This window comes from Solanum tuberosum, unplaced genomic scaffold, assembly GCF_000226075.1.
Source record: "Solanum tuberosum cultivar DM 1-3 516 R44 unplaced genomic scaffold, SolTub_3.0 scf00068, whole genome shotgun sequence".
In the NCBI taxonomy this organism is placed as follows: domain Eukaryota; kingdom Viridiplantae; phylum Streptophyta; class Magnoliopsida; order Solanales; family Solanaceae; genus Solanum; species Solanum tuberosum.
In genome coordinates, this window is record NW_006238994.1 from 1,365,675 (window position 1) to 1,379,108 (window position 13,434).

At 30.7% G+C, this 13,434-nt stretch overlaps 1 protein-coding gene across 1 annotated transcript; it reads right to left on the reverse strand.

Moving 5' to 3' along the window:
* Positions 1-6,825: 6,825 nt before the first annotated feature.
* LOC102581721 (cycloartenol-C-24-methyltransferase 1) lies at positions 6,826-13,234 on the reverse strand. Its single transcript, XM_006345360.2, has 14 exons — positions 13,125-13,234; positions 12,917-13,021; positions 11,613-11,679; positions 10,272-10,345; positions 10,093-10,177; positions 9,932-9,987; positions 9,221-9,275; positions 8,872-8,919; positions 8,711-8,794; positions 8,457-8,573; positions 8,265-8,348; positions 8,044-8,169; positions 7,307-7,404; positions 6,826-7,214 (listed from the first exon to the last, which is right to left on the reverse strand). The coding sequence occupies exons 2-14, from the start codon at positions 12,997-12,999 to the stop codon at positions 7,151-7,153; spliced, it is 1,041 nt and encodes a 346-aa protein (XP_006345422.1). The 5' UTR covers positions 13,000-13,021; positions 13,125-13,234; the 3' UTR covers positions 6,826-7,150.
* Between the last annotated feature and the right edge of the window lie 200 nt (positions 13,235-13,434).

Sequence of the window (13,434 nt, forward strand, 5' to 3'; positions counted from 1 at the left end):
TTTCACATTTATTATTATTTTACTTTTATTAATTGATAGGATTTTAAATATATTTATTTATGTTATAAAAATATTTGTATTCTAGTGAATTTCTATTACCCTATTTGGAATAATTATTATTTTTGTTTTAAATTTCTAAAGACTTATTTTGAGACAGGTTTTTTTTTTCTTTTAACTAAAGGAATATTTACTTTGAGACCGGGGAAATATTAATTAAATATTTGATATACTCATTTTATAAATCAAATTTTAGATTTTAACTCAAAAATATATATTTTATAGTTGATAAAATTTGTTAAAAAGCTACTCAATTCAAGTACGGAAACAATTCTACATCTAACGATTTTCAAATAAAGGTATTTCTGTTATAACTTTATAAAAATGTGGAATAATACCTTTCCAACGCAAGTTTTTAACTTCTCAAATAAGCAAAATTATTTTGCCTAAAATAATTTATATTTATTTATTGTAATGAAGGTAGGTGGAATATATTAGTCCAGGAGAGCTAGGATAAAAGTTTGAGGGTTATAAATTTCATTTAGAATTATCAATTAATTTTGTTAGGGATTCACAAATTAATATACATATATATTTAATTAATTTTCTAGTACAAATACAAGGTCTACAGAAAAACTATTGGATTCGTTTGAATCCATAAACCCCCACCTAACTCCGCCTCAATATATTACATAAAAAAATGTTTATAGTAATGTGTTCATAGGTGAAGCAGGTAAAAGTTGAAACATTCAATAGATGAAATTCATCATTTACATAAACAAATGACCCAAGTTGCAATTCTAATTTAGAGTGTGTTTGGTACGTAATATTTTTTATTTTTTAAAATATTAGGTTAGTCAATGTAAAAAATTAATTTTCTTTATTAGGAAAATAATTTCTATAGTAGAAATAGAAAAAATAAATTGTGACTTTCTAGTTGTTACGCTTCACATGCACATAATTTTTTCCCAAAATTCTTTTTAATCCCAAACTCGCACGCAAATATTCGCCTAGATTATATATAAATATTTTTTATAATAATATATTTTATTTGCTTACCCGATACTAAACAAAAATACAAAGTAGGTAAAGTAGGTAAAATATTTATTTTCAAGAAAATATTTCACTTAAAATGACTTTTTTACCGTGTGAACAAAATCCTTGAAAAATCATCGGCATTTATCATCTAGTAAATGCTATATTGGACCAAACTATTATTTTGGTCAAATAATGAAAAGTAGGAAAAAAAGAGAAGTCAGAGAATTAAATGGTAAGTTATTTAAAGATACAAAAATTTATTATTACTCCTTCCGTTCCTTTTTATATGTCATACTAACTATAAATAGTTGGTCTATAATACTTGTCATTTTATAGAAATTAATAAATTTTTTCTATTTTACCTTTGTGAGTTATTAACTTTGAAAATATATATCGACCAACATAGAAAAACTAAGTAAATAATTCAGGTTCATTGGTCAAATTAATTAATCAAAACAAATTAATTCATATTCATTGATTGAAAAGTCTACTTCAAAAAAAAGTTAAATAAGGATAAAATAGTAAATTTATTTAATTTCTTAATACACGTGAAATAAAAAATGGTGAGATATAAATAGGAATAATGAGAGTATTATTTTTTTTTTTCATTTTACTTTAAGCAAAATTTATATTTTATATTTTTATTTATTTCATGACGCAATTATTATACAAGCAACTAAAAATTATAAATAAAATAAAAGTGAAATAAATAATAGAAAGCGACTTAACGTGCGCCGCGGCGGACATTTCACGTTTACAGCAAAGGTTTTACGCGGTTTCAGTAGAGAGAGAGGAAAAATATATTTTCATTTTAGCCCTTGTACTAATCTATTTTAATATCTGCTCCTCCATTTATTCTGATTTTCCATTTCTTCCCTGTATGTTTAATCAATTACACTTTTTCCCCCTTTAGAATAAAATTCTATGGCGTTGATATTCTTTTCCCACTTATTTAATTTTGAAACTCATTTTTTTTTTGCGTAAGAAGTTTTCAAAGTCATATAGGAAGCATCTTTATATTTTATTTTTATCATGTTGTTATAGGGATATGTATAATTTTTATAAAACAGTGTCAATATTTAAGAAGTGAATTTAAATTGTTGACATAATTTAGTACATTATTATATCTAATTGCTTCAAAAAATTTGTATTCGTGATAACCTCGTTAGAGATATTATATATTTAATCTTCAGTCTCTTGATTATTCTTCTGTCCCTAATTACTTGTCTATTTTTTCTTTTTTAATTATCCCTAATTACTTGTCCATTTTGACAAATCAAGAAAAACCAATTTTTTTTACTTATTATACCCTCAATTAATTACTTTGAAAAATGTAAAACTTTTTGAAAATCTTAAATATTAATTCACTCACTTCATAATTAATAGGGGTAAAATTGTAAATTCACTATGTCAATCATTGTTTTCTTAATAGTGTGCAAATTTAAAAGTGGACAAGTAATTAGTGACAGAAGGAATATATTTTTAAAACAAAATAGTTTAGAGGGTGTTCAGATTGAATTAAAAGTTGGTCAAACCTACTTTTAATTCAGTTTTTGACTTTCAAATGTTTGACAAATATAAAAATAACCTAAAATAAGTCAAAAATGTTTTAAAATAAGTTAGGAAGTGTTTGGTAAGGTTAAAAATAATTTAAAATGATTTTCAAATGACTTAAAATAAGTCAAAACCAAAAGTAGATCCCTACCTACTTTTTATTTTTTGACTCAACAGTCATTTAAATTTGACTTAAAAACTATTTTTTTTTTAAGTCAATTCAAACGACTATTTACACAATTGTTAGTATAAAAAAAAATAGGGTGAATAATTACAACACATCTTAAACAAGTTGTCAGCAAGGACATTCTCATGCATGTGCTTTTTTTTATTTTACTTTTTATTCGAATAATTAATTAATTTGAATTTATATCGGAAAAGACTTCACTTGGGAGATAGCATTCTCTATAAAAAAAATTATATTAAAAGTTCGAATCTAAAATTTTTAATTAGGATAAAAATTATCATTGCACCACATCTTTTTAGCGGTGTGCATGTGCCTTTTTATTACTAGATAACTAAGCACTGCCCCAACATGTTGCATTTTGAAATAACATTTTAATTTGCTACAAGTATTTTGAGATGGTATTAATCGAATTTAAACTATTTACTTGATATAATTTGTGTCAATAAGAAACAATTTCTCAATTCAAGATCAAAATAAGAAACATTAGCCAGAAAGAGTTTGTACGCTAGGGTTGAAGTATAAATTAATGGATTGTTTGAGTTAGTTTGGCACCTTAGAACATAAAAGAATATTTACAGCTCAAAACATTGAATATACACTCAAATCATGTTATATTAGTTTCGAATGCATATCATCACAAAGTAACATATGAGAAGCTTTACATCGCCTTCAAAATACAGAACAATAGCATATCCAATGTAATCCCATCAGTAGAGTACTGTCCCTACATTTGGAGATGGACAAATTATTTTCGATAGAACCTCGTCTCAAAGAATAGAGCAGTATTACAACGTCAAAAGAAATGTAGAATTACATCTTCATGCATAAAGAAGACACTTTTATAAACTCTAGGAAGAATTTAATCTCAAAGAATACAGAAATAATACAAAATTATCTCATAAATCAAATACTACAAGACATTTATAAACTTCCTGTCACTATTAAGTTGTTTACAGAAAGCTTCTTTACCTGCAAGTCATCAAATCATATTTTGGATTCAAATAAGTAAATTATGGAATAGTAAAAGACTATTTTCCATAGCTTCTAAAACTTCCCACCAGCCTAGCTATGGACTAAATTTAAAAGAAATCTATAACTCTAACCTTTTCAAACACACCTTTGAGGTTGTTAATTATATCATCATAAATCGATGTAAGATTTTAGAAATGTATCACCAAACACATCACTATATCCTGCTAGAACACTCCTTATTATAAAGGACATACTAAGTTTAAGATGGTAAAAGCAAAAATGCCAATTTTGAACATGCTAATCGTCCACTTTCAACTTGCCCTTAATTTGATTACATGTTGGATAGATTTACTCATTAAAAGTGAAGGGTACATGTATCCCTACACTTGTACCAAAGTTGTTCGTACTCTCCAAATATGTTGCCACACTGTTGGATTATCCAAAAATACACTACTCTTGAAGAATACGACATGCACACAATGATATTTTCAAAGAGTCAGAGCAACATATATAAGGAACAAATATTAGAAGACATAAAAATACAATATTATTTTTATACAAGGTATCTAGTAGTAATATGGTCCTATCGCATGGCAGTTCCACAATTAAAGAATTGTCAACCTCGATCATGTGAAGAAAAAACAAATTTCAGTTAGATTGATTCTTTATTTTCTACAATTGTTTGTAGTTGAGATAAAAGCAAATTTTTATTGTGTAAGAATAGGAGATGAAGCAACAAAAACACCAATTTTGATGCACTATATATGTTCAAAAATATGATGTTGTTTGTTGTATTAAAAAAGAATCAATGCGATAAATTTTGAGCTGAATATTCAAAAGCATGCTCATCTATAATAATAATAATTTTCAATCAATATATGAAAAAAAGTACAAGTTAAAGCAGTAAGGGTGGATATATATTAACATAAACGAAGTGACATTTTTCGAAACTCAAAAAGAATCCTGGATAAAATTAAATTACTACTATATATATATGTTGCTACTCTTCAGAAATGTCACATGTGTGTGGTAATAATTTTGAACAACCTAACTTACAGGCTTTATTTATTCATCATTATCTTCCCCCAATTTTTTTTTCCCAATCTCATCACAACCACATTTGGAAACTCTACCACCTTTCCTATATAAAGTAAAAAAAAAACTACTAATATGTATTAGTTAGAAAAAGAAGAAGGAATAACTACTGAGATAAGAGCATACCTTGAGAAATTGAATGAAAGGAAATCATAGTCCGAAAAAAATAAAGATCATCCCAATTGACTGATTTGTCCTTGCAGTGGCGGAGCCATGAATTTCAGGAAGAGGGTCCAAAAATTAAATAACAAAAGTTCTTTTTAAAAAGGGGAAAATATTGTTCCATGTGCGATTTGAACACGTGAGCACTGACTCATTACAGATGTCGAAACATACATTCAAGACATCTTAAACCACTAGGCTATAACAACCTATTATGTCAAGGTGTCCAAAATATGTTATTTAATCTTTTCGTATATAATTTTACGAAAGGTGTCCATTTGGACACCCTGGCATACATGTGCCTACGCCACTGTGTCCTTGGTCGTCCATCCTTCACATTTCTATATACTTACTTATTATTAAAATAGAAATTAAGGAGAAATGGAGAACATACTATCCTCTTTAATTCCGACATTATTTTTATTTTTTTTCTGATCAATTTATTCTTTATACTAATGTTTAGACAAAGTATCTAAAGTTTCTTTTTAATTTGTTATGAATTATTAGTTGCATATTTAAATTATCACTATTTTTAATTATTTTTATAAATCTAGTTATTTGTCCCAAATTAAATATTTCTTTAGCTCATCATATGTATTGAGATAAATGATAAATATAAGGGATTGTTTAGTAAATTATTCCTATTTATTAGTATTTCTCAACAATTGATGAACACTATTAAAAAGAAGTTATTTAAGGATATAGTTGAAAAAAATTATTTATTTTTGTTTCAAATTTCGAAAGTGATAGTTATTTTAAGAAAATTAATTTTTTGCTAAAGCAATACTTATTTTGAGATGAGAAAGTAGGTTCTATCTTTCTCTCTCGCCTGAAATAAGAAGAAATAAGCAATTGTAATAAATAAATCATTATAGTATATGAATATGAGGTGATTAACGTTGAAAAATAGTCTACTTTAGTAGCTACATTTAGGAGGTAAACACTATCAAATTGTCAAGAGAGTAAATTTTAGGTTTAACATAAAAATTATATTTGTATTCTATAGCTATAGTTTGTATAATTGCACTCCATAGCAAACTTTATGTTTGCTATGCCTATTAATATGTATATTTCGATATACATATACATTAAAAATATGTATTTGGGTCTATTTGTCTATTTCGGTATACAAATGGATCCTGCATTTATATATTTCGGTATATAAATGGGTCATGCATTTGTATATTTCGGTCTATTTGTATATTTTGGTATACAAGTGGGTTCTGCATTTGTATATTTCGGTATACAAATGGGTCCTACATTTATATATTTTGATCTATTTGTATATTTCGGTATACAAATGGGTCCTGCATTTGTATATTTCAGTCTATTTGTATATTTCGGTATACAAATGGGATGGCAAAAAACATGAAATGTTTGTTGCGAAATACAAATAAAAGAAACTATGGCTATAGCATTTAATTTGAATTAATAGTTTGTTATTTCATACAATTTTCCCGTTAATAATTAATGTCAAATTACGCAAGATCTTTAAGTATTCTATCTAATTTTATGTTAGTTATAGTACTTTCTTATTATTACTTTTAAAGGCTTAATTATAAACGGTCTTTTAAATTTGTTCTATACTCTTATTTTAATATTTGAACATAGATTAGTACCAATAGCATAAATTTTAGGGGATTTTTCCAAAAATATACAATTTATACACATTGTTATACACCTTATACATAATTATACACATTTCACATCATTGAAATTTAAAAATTCGAGACAAATAATTTAATTTGATTTGGTGTTTGAAAACCCAAAAAATCAACCCGGTCCATATATACCCGAAGTTTGTATAATGATGCACATGACATACAATAATTTATATTTATCAACTCTCAAGAACAACAACAGAATGTATCACCTTAATGTCATTGTCATATATTTAGCAAAAGGCCCAACTTTATCAACAGCATATTTTTCAGAACAACAATCAATGGCAAAACTAGCAACAATTAGGAGTTCAGAACAACAATAAATGGCAAAAATGGTGACAAACAAGCAACGCAAAGAACAACAAATAGCCCCCAATCCCCAAGCGAAAAACGAAATAACCTTTGATTAGCCTGGCCATGTAAGTTCAAGGCCAAGAATCTCAAAGATTTGCTAACTAAAGCAATGAAGCTAAGTCAAATATTACTGTGAGTCTGAAATTGGCTTGCGAACCAAGAAGAAATACATCGGTGTGAAGATCCCTTTCCTGAAACGACAACGACAGGTTTTAAAAGTTAATATATCATAACGTTCGATATTACTAATATGTATGTATGTGAAGTAGAGCCATTATCTTACTTGGCACCACCAACAAGACCTTCTGCAGCTTTTTCTAAGAAAGCTTGAACCCTTTGACTACCTTTAGGAGCTACTCCCACGTATTCAAGTGCCGACACCTAACAAAACATTTAAGGGATCGTTTAGTTTATGCTCTCCTTACGCCAAGGATGGTAATGCATGCATGACTTGTTATGAAATCGACTAATAATAATACATGAACTGTTATATAGGACAGACCAACTGTTATCTAAAGTATTGCTAATACATAAGAGACCACATCATCCACTATATAATTGTTTTTTTTACAAATAACCATATAAGTAACGAAATTAGTGACATGGCGTTTGACGTTCAGTATTGAATTCAGCATAGTTCATGCAGCCTAATATTGTAGTATGGTATTAATTAAAGAGGCAAAGTTTGAAAGGCACAGGGTTTTGAAAAGAAAGGTGAACTCTTCAAACATTTGTGTTAATGAAACTTTTGGCCTAAGACAATCTATAACATTTGTGTGGCGTAAACTGGGAAGTTCAAGTTAAATTGTTTGCAAATATAGAAAGCTAACGGAACACAAACAGAATATTGCCACAGAAACAGGATATCTCATACTTCAAACAAAACGGATCCTTCAGGTCTTTCTTCCAACTATTAACATTGAATTAAGTGGGATGTCAAAGTTATCCAACCTCCCATACAGGTCTACAGATGAACCATCAAAAAACAAAAAGAGATAGCTTTGTAAGAAATAATCTTACCAGATTTCTGGTGAAAAGTCTGCCAACTGCTGTTAGGCGGAAGCTACTGAGTGAGAAGTGACTTGTATCTAAAGGCATGTACCATGAAACAGGTGAGTCTTCAGCGAGATCCTTATCCCACACAACCTACATATCACCGACAAGTAGAATTTAGTAAACAAATGGCAACGAGCAATCAAATGCTTAATAATATTATTAGAAGAAAAGGACTTAAAACTTACTTCAAAACCAGCTTTTCTCGCTGCTTCTAGGCACTTTTGTGTCGATCGAATCTCCGGGAGACCATTTCCGAGCTCAATTTCTTCCTATGGCCAATAAACAACTAAGATAAGTCTAAATATCCCACAAATAAACACAAACGCACAGAGACAGTCCAATAAATTGATAAATTACTTCAAAAATTTAAGATTCACCTTGATCCTTTTCTGCTCTTCATTATTTGGATTGTATGCATCAGTCATGCACCACTCATACACAGCAAAGCACTGACCAGGCTTCAGCACCCTATAGATCTCTCTATAGCATCCAACCTGACAAAAATCAGATGTATTAAAACAAATTAGAAGAATACAATTGTATGAATCAGATCATGCACCGCATATACATAGCAAAGCAAGTGGTTTAAAAAAAACAAAGTTAAAATTGAACACAGTAAAAATATACACACCGGATCTGGTGCATGGCAGGTAGCTTCTATGGCGTATACTGCATCAAAGCTATTGTCAGGGAATGGCATTTTCATGAAATCACCCTGCATAGACACCAAATGACTATCAAGCACTGCACAGGCAGTTCAAAAGAGATTGACTTGATCTGCCAGTTTACTACCTTTACAAAGTTGCAAGTTTGATCCAATCCCACTTTGCGGTTCAACACCTGCAGAGTAAAGTGTGTTAGACAACTACTCGGAAAAAAATAAAAAATTCCAACCATTTAAAAAGGAAGCGCAACATAGTCATCCTTCTTGTTTTTGTATATTGACCAGAAAACTAGATGACATGTGATCTTAAAATCCAAGTACAATCAAGTTTCAGATGAAAGTAAACAGGTCCTACATGCTTCAATTGTGTTCTAATTTGTTATAGATCATCAAAATAACAACAGGCAATCTCTGCCTAATTACATCACCTCTTGCAACAGATAGTTTTACAAACAGAACCAGGGAGCAAGTAAATACCTGTCCCCTAGATATCTGATATTCATTGTTGTTGAGGCCTGTAACTGATGTAGAGCTGCATGATTTACAATAAAAATGATGAGACTCTACAGAAATTGCTATGTAAGATAGGCAGATTACCATAAGTAAATTCACAGATCAAGTTATATACAATTTACCACTATTAGAAGTAAAAAGAAGCAGGTCAGGAATTTGCAGGCCTTGTTACCTGCTTTAGTTGTGTCAATTAAAAATTTTAAACTCAAAAGCTTTGTGAACACTCCAACAAGCACCTAAATGAACAAGCATTCCTTTTGTTGTGTTCCCAACTTCCAAATGTTCAGTACAGACATTCAACCTCAGCTTTGATAGAGTGTCTATGCATAACTTAGCTAAAGATATGAAATTGAATGTACAAAGTTTAAGTCTAAAGAGTCATGAGATGAGTGGCAGTTGCCAAACAAGTGCACACCAATAGCCTAATGTTCATCCTACCACTCACCATGGGATAATGCGGGATATACACTTAGATAACACATGAAAGAGACAGGCTAAACTGCCATCATGAGGATCCATTATATCGGTTGCGTGGCAGGGTTGGCATTATATAGCATGATGCAATATGAAATTTCATCAAATTTCAATTGAATAATCACCCAGTAAAGGATAAAGTGGAATACAGGGCCCAAATGATAGTGGAAGCTCAATAATTCAAAAAATATCTTCATTCACCTGAATCGAGCAATTTCTCTTAACGGCCCTCCAATTCCACATCCTACATCCAAGACCTGCAGTCATAATCTCGGTTTCAACACGTAATTTGGAGCAGTAATATAAGGCAAGTACTTCATTATGTCTTCTTTTTCATTAATGATAATATATGCTAGCCAAACCTTTTGTCCTGGTTTCAATCCCAATTGCAAGGCAAGGAAGTGCTCATGCCTCTTAATGCTTTCCTGGAGTGATTCTCCTTTCCATCTGCAGGCAATGTGATCGAAATAGTAAGTAATAACTAAGTGACCAAAACCTAACATTCATTCACTTATGTATGAATGGACCAAGATAAACAAACCTGGGTGCAAAATGGAATGACTCTCCCCAGCCGTATTCATAGAAGCTGGTGCAAAGATCATAGTATTTGTTTACCTGAATATAAGATGTGTTACTAATTTAGCAGTTAAACCAAATTACATAACTGTGCCTCAACGAAATGTACATGAATACTATATGTTAAGCAAGACAGTGAACTGATGGGAGAATAAAAGTTTCAATAGCTAAATCAATCTATCATCAGCCAATTAATCCTCAATCTCAAACAGTTGGGGTAGGTCACATGCATCCTCCATAGCCATTCCACTCTATTCGGATCCATTTCATTGCAATATTGGTATAATAAGGAGATTCTTTAAATCCTCACACCGAGTTGAAAAAGGTTCGTGGCAATCGCAAACATCAGATTAATGCAAGTGTAAATACAACAACTGTCTTAATTCTAACCAGCAGGTATTGCTAGTACCACCTATGTGGAATTTTTGCTTTGTGTAATGATCTTAACAACTCTATTCATAGCAACTTTGACCTATGTTGCTCGGACTCTTCAAAAGTGCCAACGGGTGCATGTCGGATTCGCCAAAAGTAGTGTATTTTTGGAGAATCCGAGATGGGTGCGGCATCAAAAGTGAAGAGTCCGCGCAACTAAGACTTTGACATGAATATCCTTTGAGTTCTAATTCTTGTAAGCTTTTTGCTGGCGCACAGGAGGAAGAACACTGCGAGGACTTGCATAACAAAACTAAGCCATATCGATTCCAAGGGATTGTAGGTTTATTGATACAGCTTTTCTCCAACTTACTTTAGATTTACACTAATCCCATGTTTGCACTATCAGTCATCGTAGTAATAGACCCTGTGTGGTGCATTTAGAGTTTATGTAAGACATGACTAAACTATATCTGCTGTAAACCTAATCCAACATCAATCCAGATCTTTAGTCTTGAAAACTTTGCCTTTTCCTCAAATAAAAGAACTTATTTTCTCACTAAAAGCAGAGTTCTAGGTAAATGCAGAAAAGTGACAATATACTTAAAAGCTGAAACGAAAGAGTCCTTGTCTCGGAGAAATTAGGTTCCTATATTTCACCTCCAACTAAAACCAATAGTATTTGCTACCTCAAAAACCTTCACGATCTCCATAGCTTTAGTATTTCCCATAAATTTCAATAATTTAGCTTAAGGAGCAAAAATAAAAGAAAAGGAGTTGTCTGTCTACATTTATCCAAACAAAAAAATGTGTTCTCTTTGTTCATTTTGTTCAGCAAAATCAAATCTAAGCGTCAGGAGCTAGATGTGAAAAACATTTTTTCCTTTCTCTCAAAGGGATAATGAAGTTATAAGATTGATGGAATGTCTCTCACCATGTCAGTGTAGTTATTCTTTCTCTCGTCTTCTTCACCTCCATAATAACCATGGTACTTCTCATACCTAAAGCATTTGACAAAAATTTCAAATCAACAAATACATTTAGAAAATCCACAAGGTTAACAATCATACAAGAATAAGGAAGAAGGAAAAAAGGGAAGTTAACAGCAACTAAGAAATTGGTTGGTAGCAGATATTTGGCATCCATTTCTAGTTTTAGGACACTAACAGAGGGTTCATATGTTCATTTATTTGACTACAAATGATCCAAGAACCTTCTAAAACAGAGATATCCACACATGCCAAAGAAACTCTCTTTAAGAGATCCACCAAGTTGATTATCATTTAGAGTTAAATCAACAATAAAGAGTCATTTTGTAAGATATGCAGGTTTTAGTTATGCATATATTAGTTATTTCAACGTATACTTGGTGTGTTGTATAAAGCGCTGAGTTATATACTCCCATAGCAACTAAAATGCTACGAAACATGATATTAGTTATGCAGATTTTAATACATAAATAATTCACTTCCTAACCATCCACCAAACTTAAGAGTTTCTCTATTATTTATTACTAGAAAACCAATAAATAATACCACTTCACCCCTTTGGATAAAAACAAACAAATGAAAGAAGAAAGGAGAATACATTTTTTTATACTCAACAAAGAAAACAGGCATTTAATAATATGAATACAAAACAGGACAGCAGAGTAACTTACTCCCAAAAAAGATCTATCCTATCACCATAAATATATATATAGAAAAAAATTGTGGGCACCAAGGACCCAAAGTAAAAATAAGTCAAAAATATAGCTTCCAATTCAAAATTGTGTCAGTGAAACATTCTTAACTTATCCAACATTAGGTACATAATGTTGGCACAACAGAATCTTTGACGAAAATGACAGATCAGCATCACAAACTCCATTTAAAACAAGTTATATGCACAACACAAAAATAAAATTGGATCTACAGTAGTAATCAACAAAAAGAAGCCTCTATGATCCAGCCCAATCAAAATACATAACTTCTTAACCCTAACAGATCAATCAATCTAAACAAACCTCACATTAAGTTACGATTTAAAACCCATGAAAAATATATGATAAAAATTGAATCTTTTTAAAGAAAAAGAAAAGATGACCACTTTTTTTTGTTTTTCCATTTGAGGGGTTGCATACAAATCTCAGATTTTTAGCTTCTAAACCTTAAAGGGTTCATCTTTTTTCTCTTTTTTGAGGGGTTGATTAAGATTTCTACCAAAAACAGAGGTAAACAGAGAGAGATGTATATATACTTGTCAACAGCTGAGAGAACGTCATCCTTGCCAATTCTTCCTCCAACCCCAAATGCCAGATCAAAAGCCCCTTGTTTTGACATCTCTTTTCCCAAATCACAAGATCTAAAAACAAGATAAAAGAAACCCCATTGATGAAACCAAGAAAAGAGAGTTTTACATGAAATTAACAATGCAGAAGAAAAGAAAAGAAAAGAAGAAAGCTTACAGCTTTAAGATGGGAAAATGGAAATGCCAAAACGGAGACGGATCCTAGAAAAAGCAAATATGCTGTAAACAACTACAACAACAACTCATATATATGCCTAATGCCAGCACTCAAAAATTGAAAGACACCATAACTGGAGTGGGGGTTCGTGGCCACGTCAGATATATCTATACCACGTCTCTTTCACTCATCTTTAGGGCCCGGTTCATCATGTGAATCACTATATAAATTTCAAATTAAAGACGAGGACGTGAGTCCAGACGCTTTGGGTGTGTTTGGTATGAAGGAAAATATTTTTTGGAAAATGTTT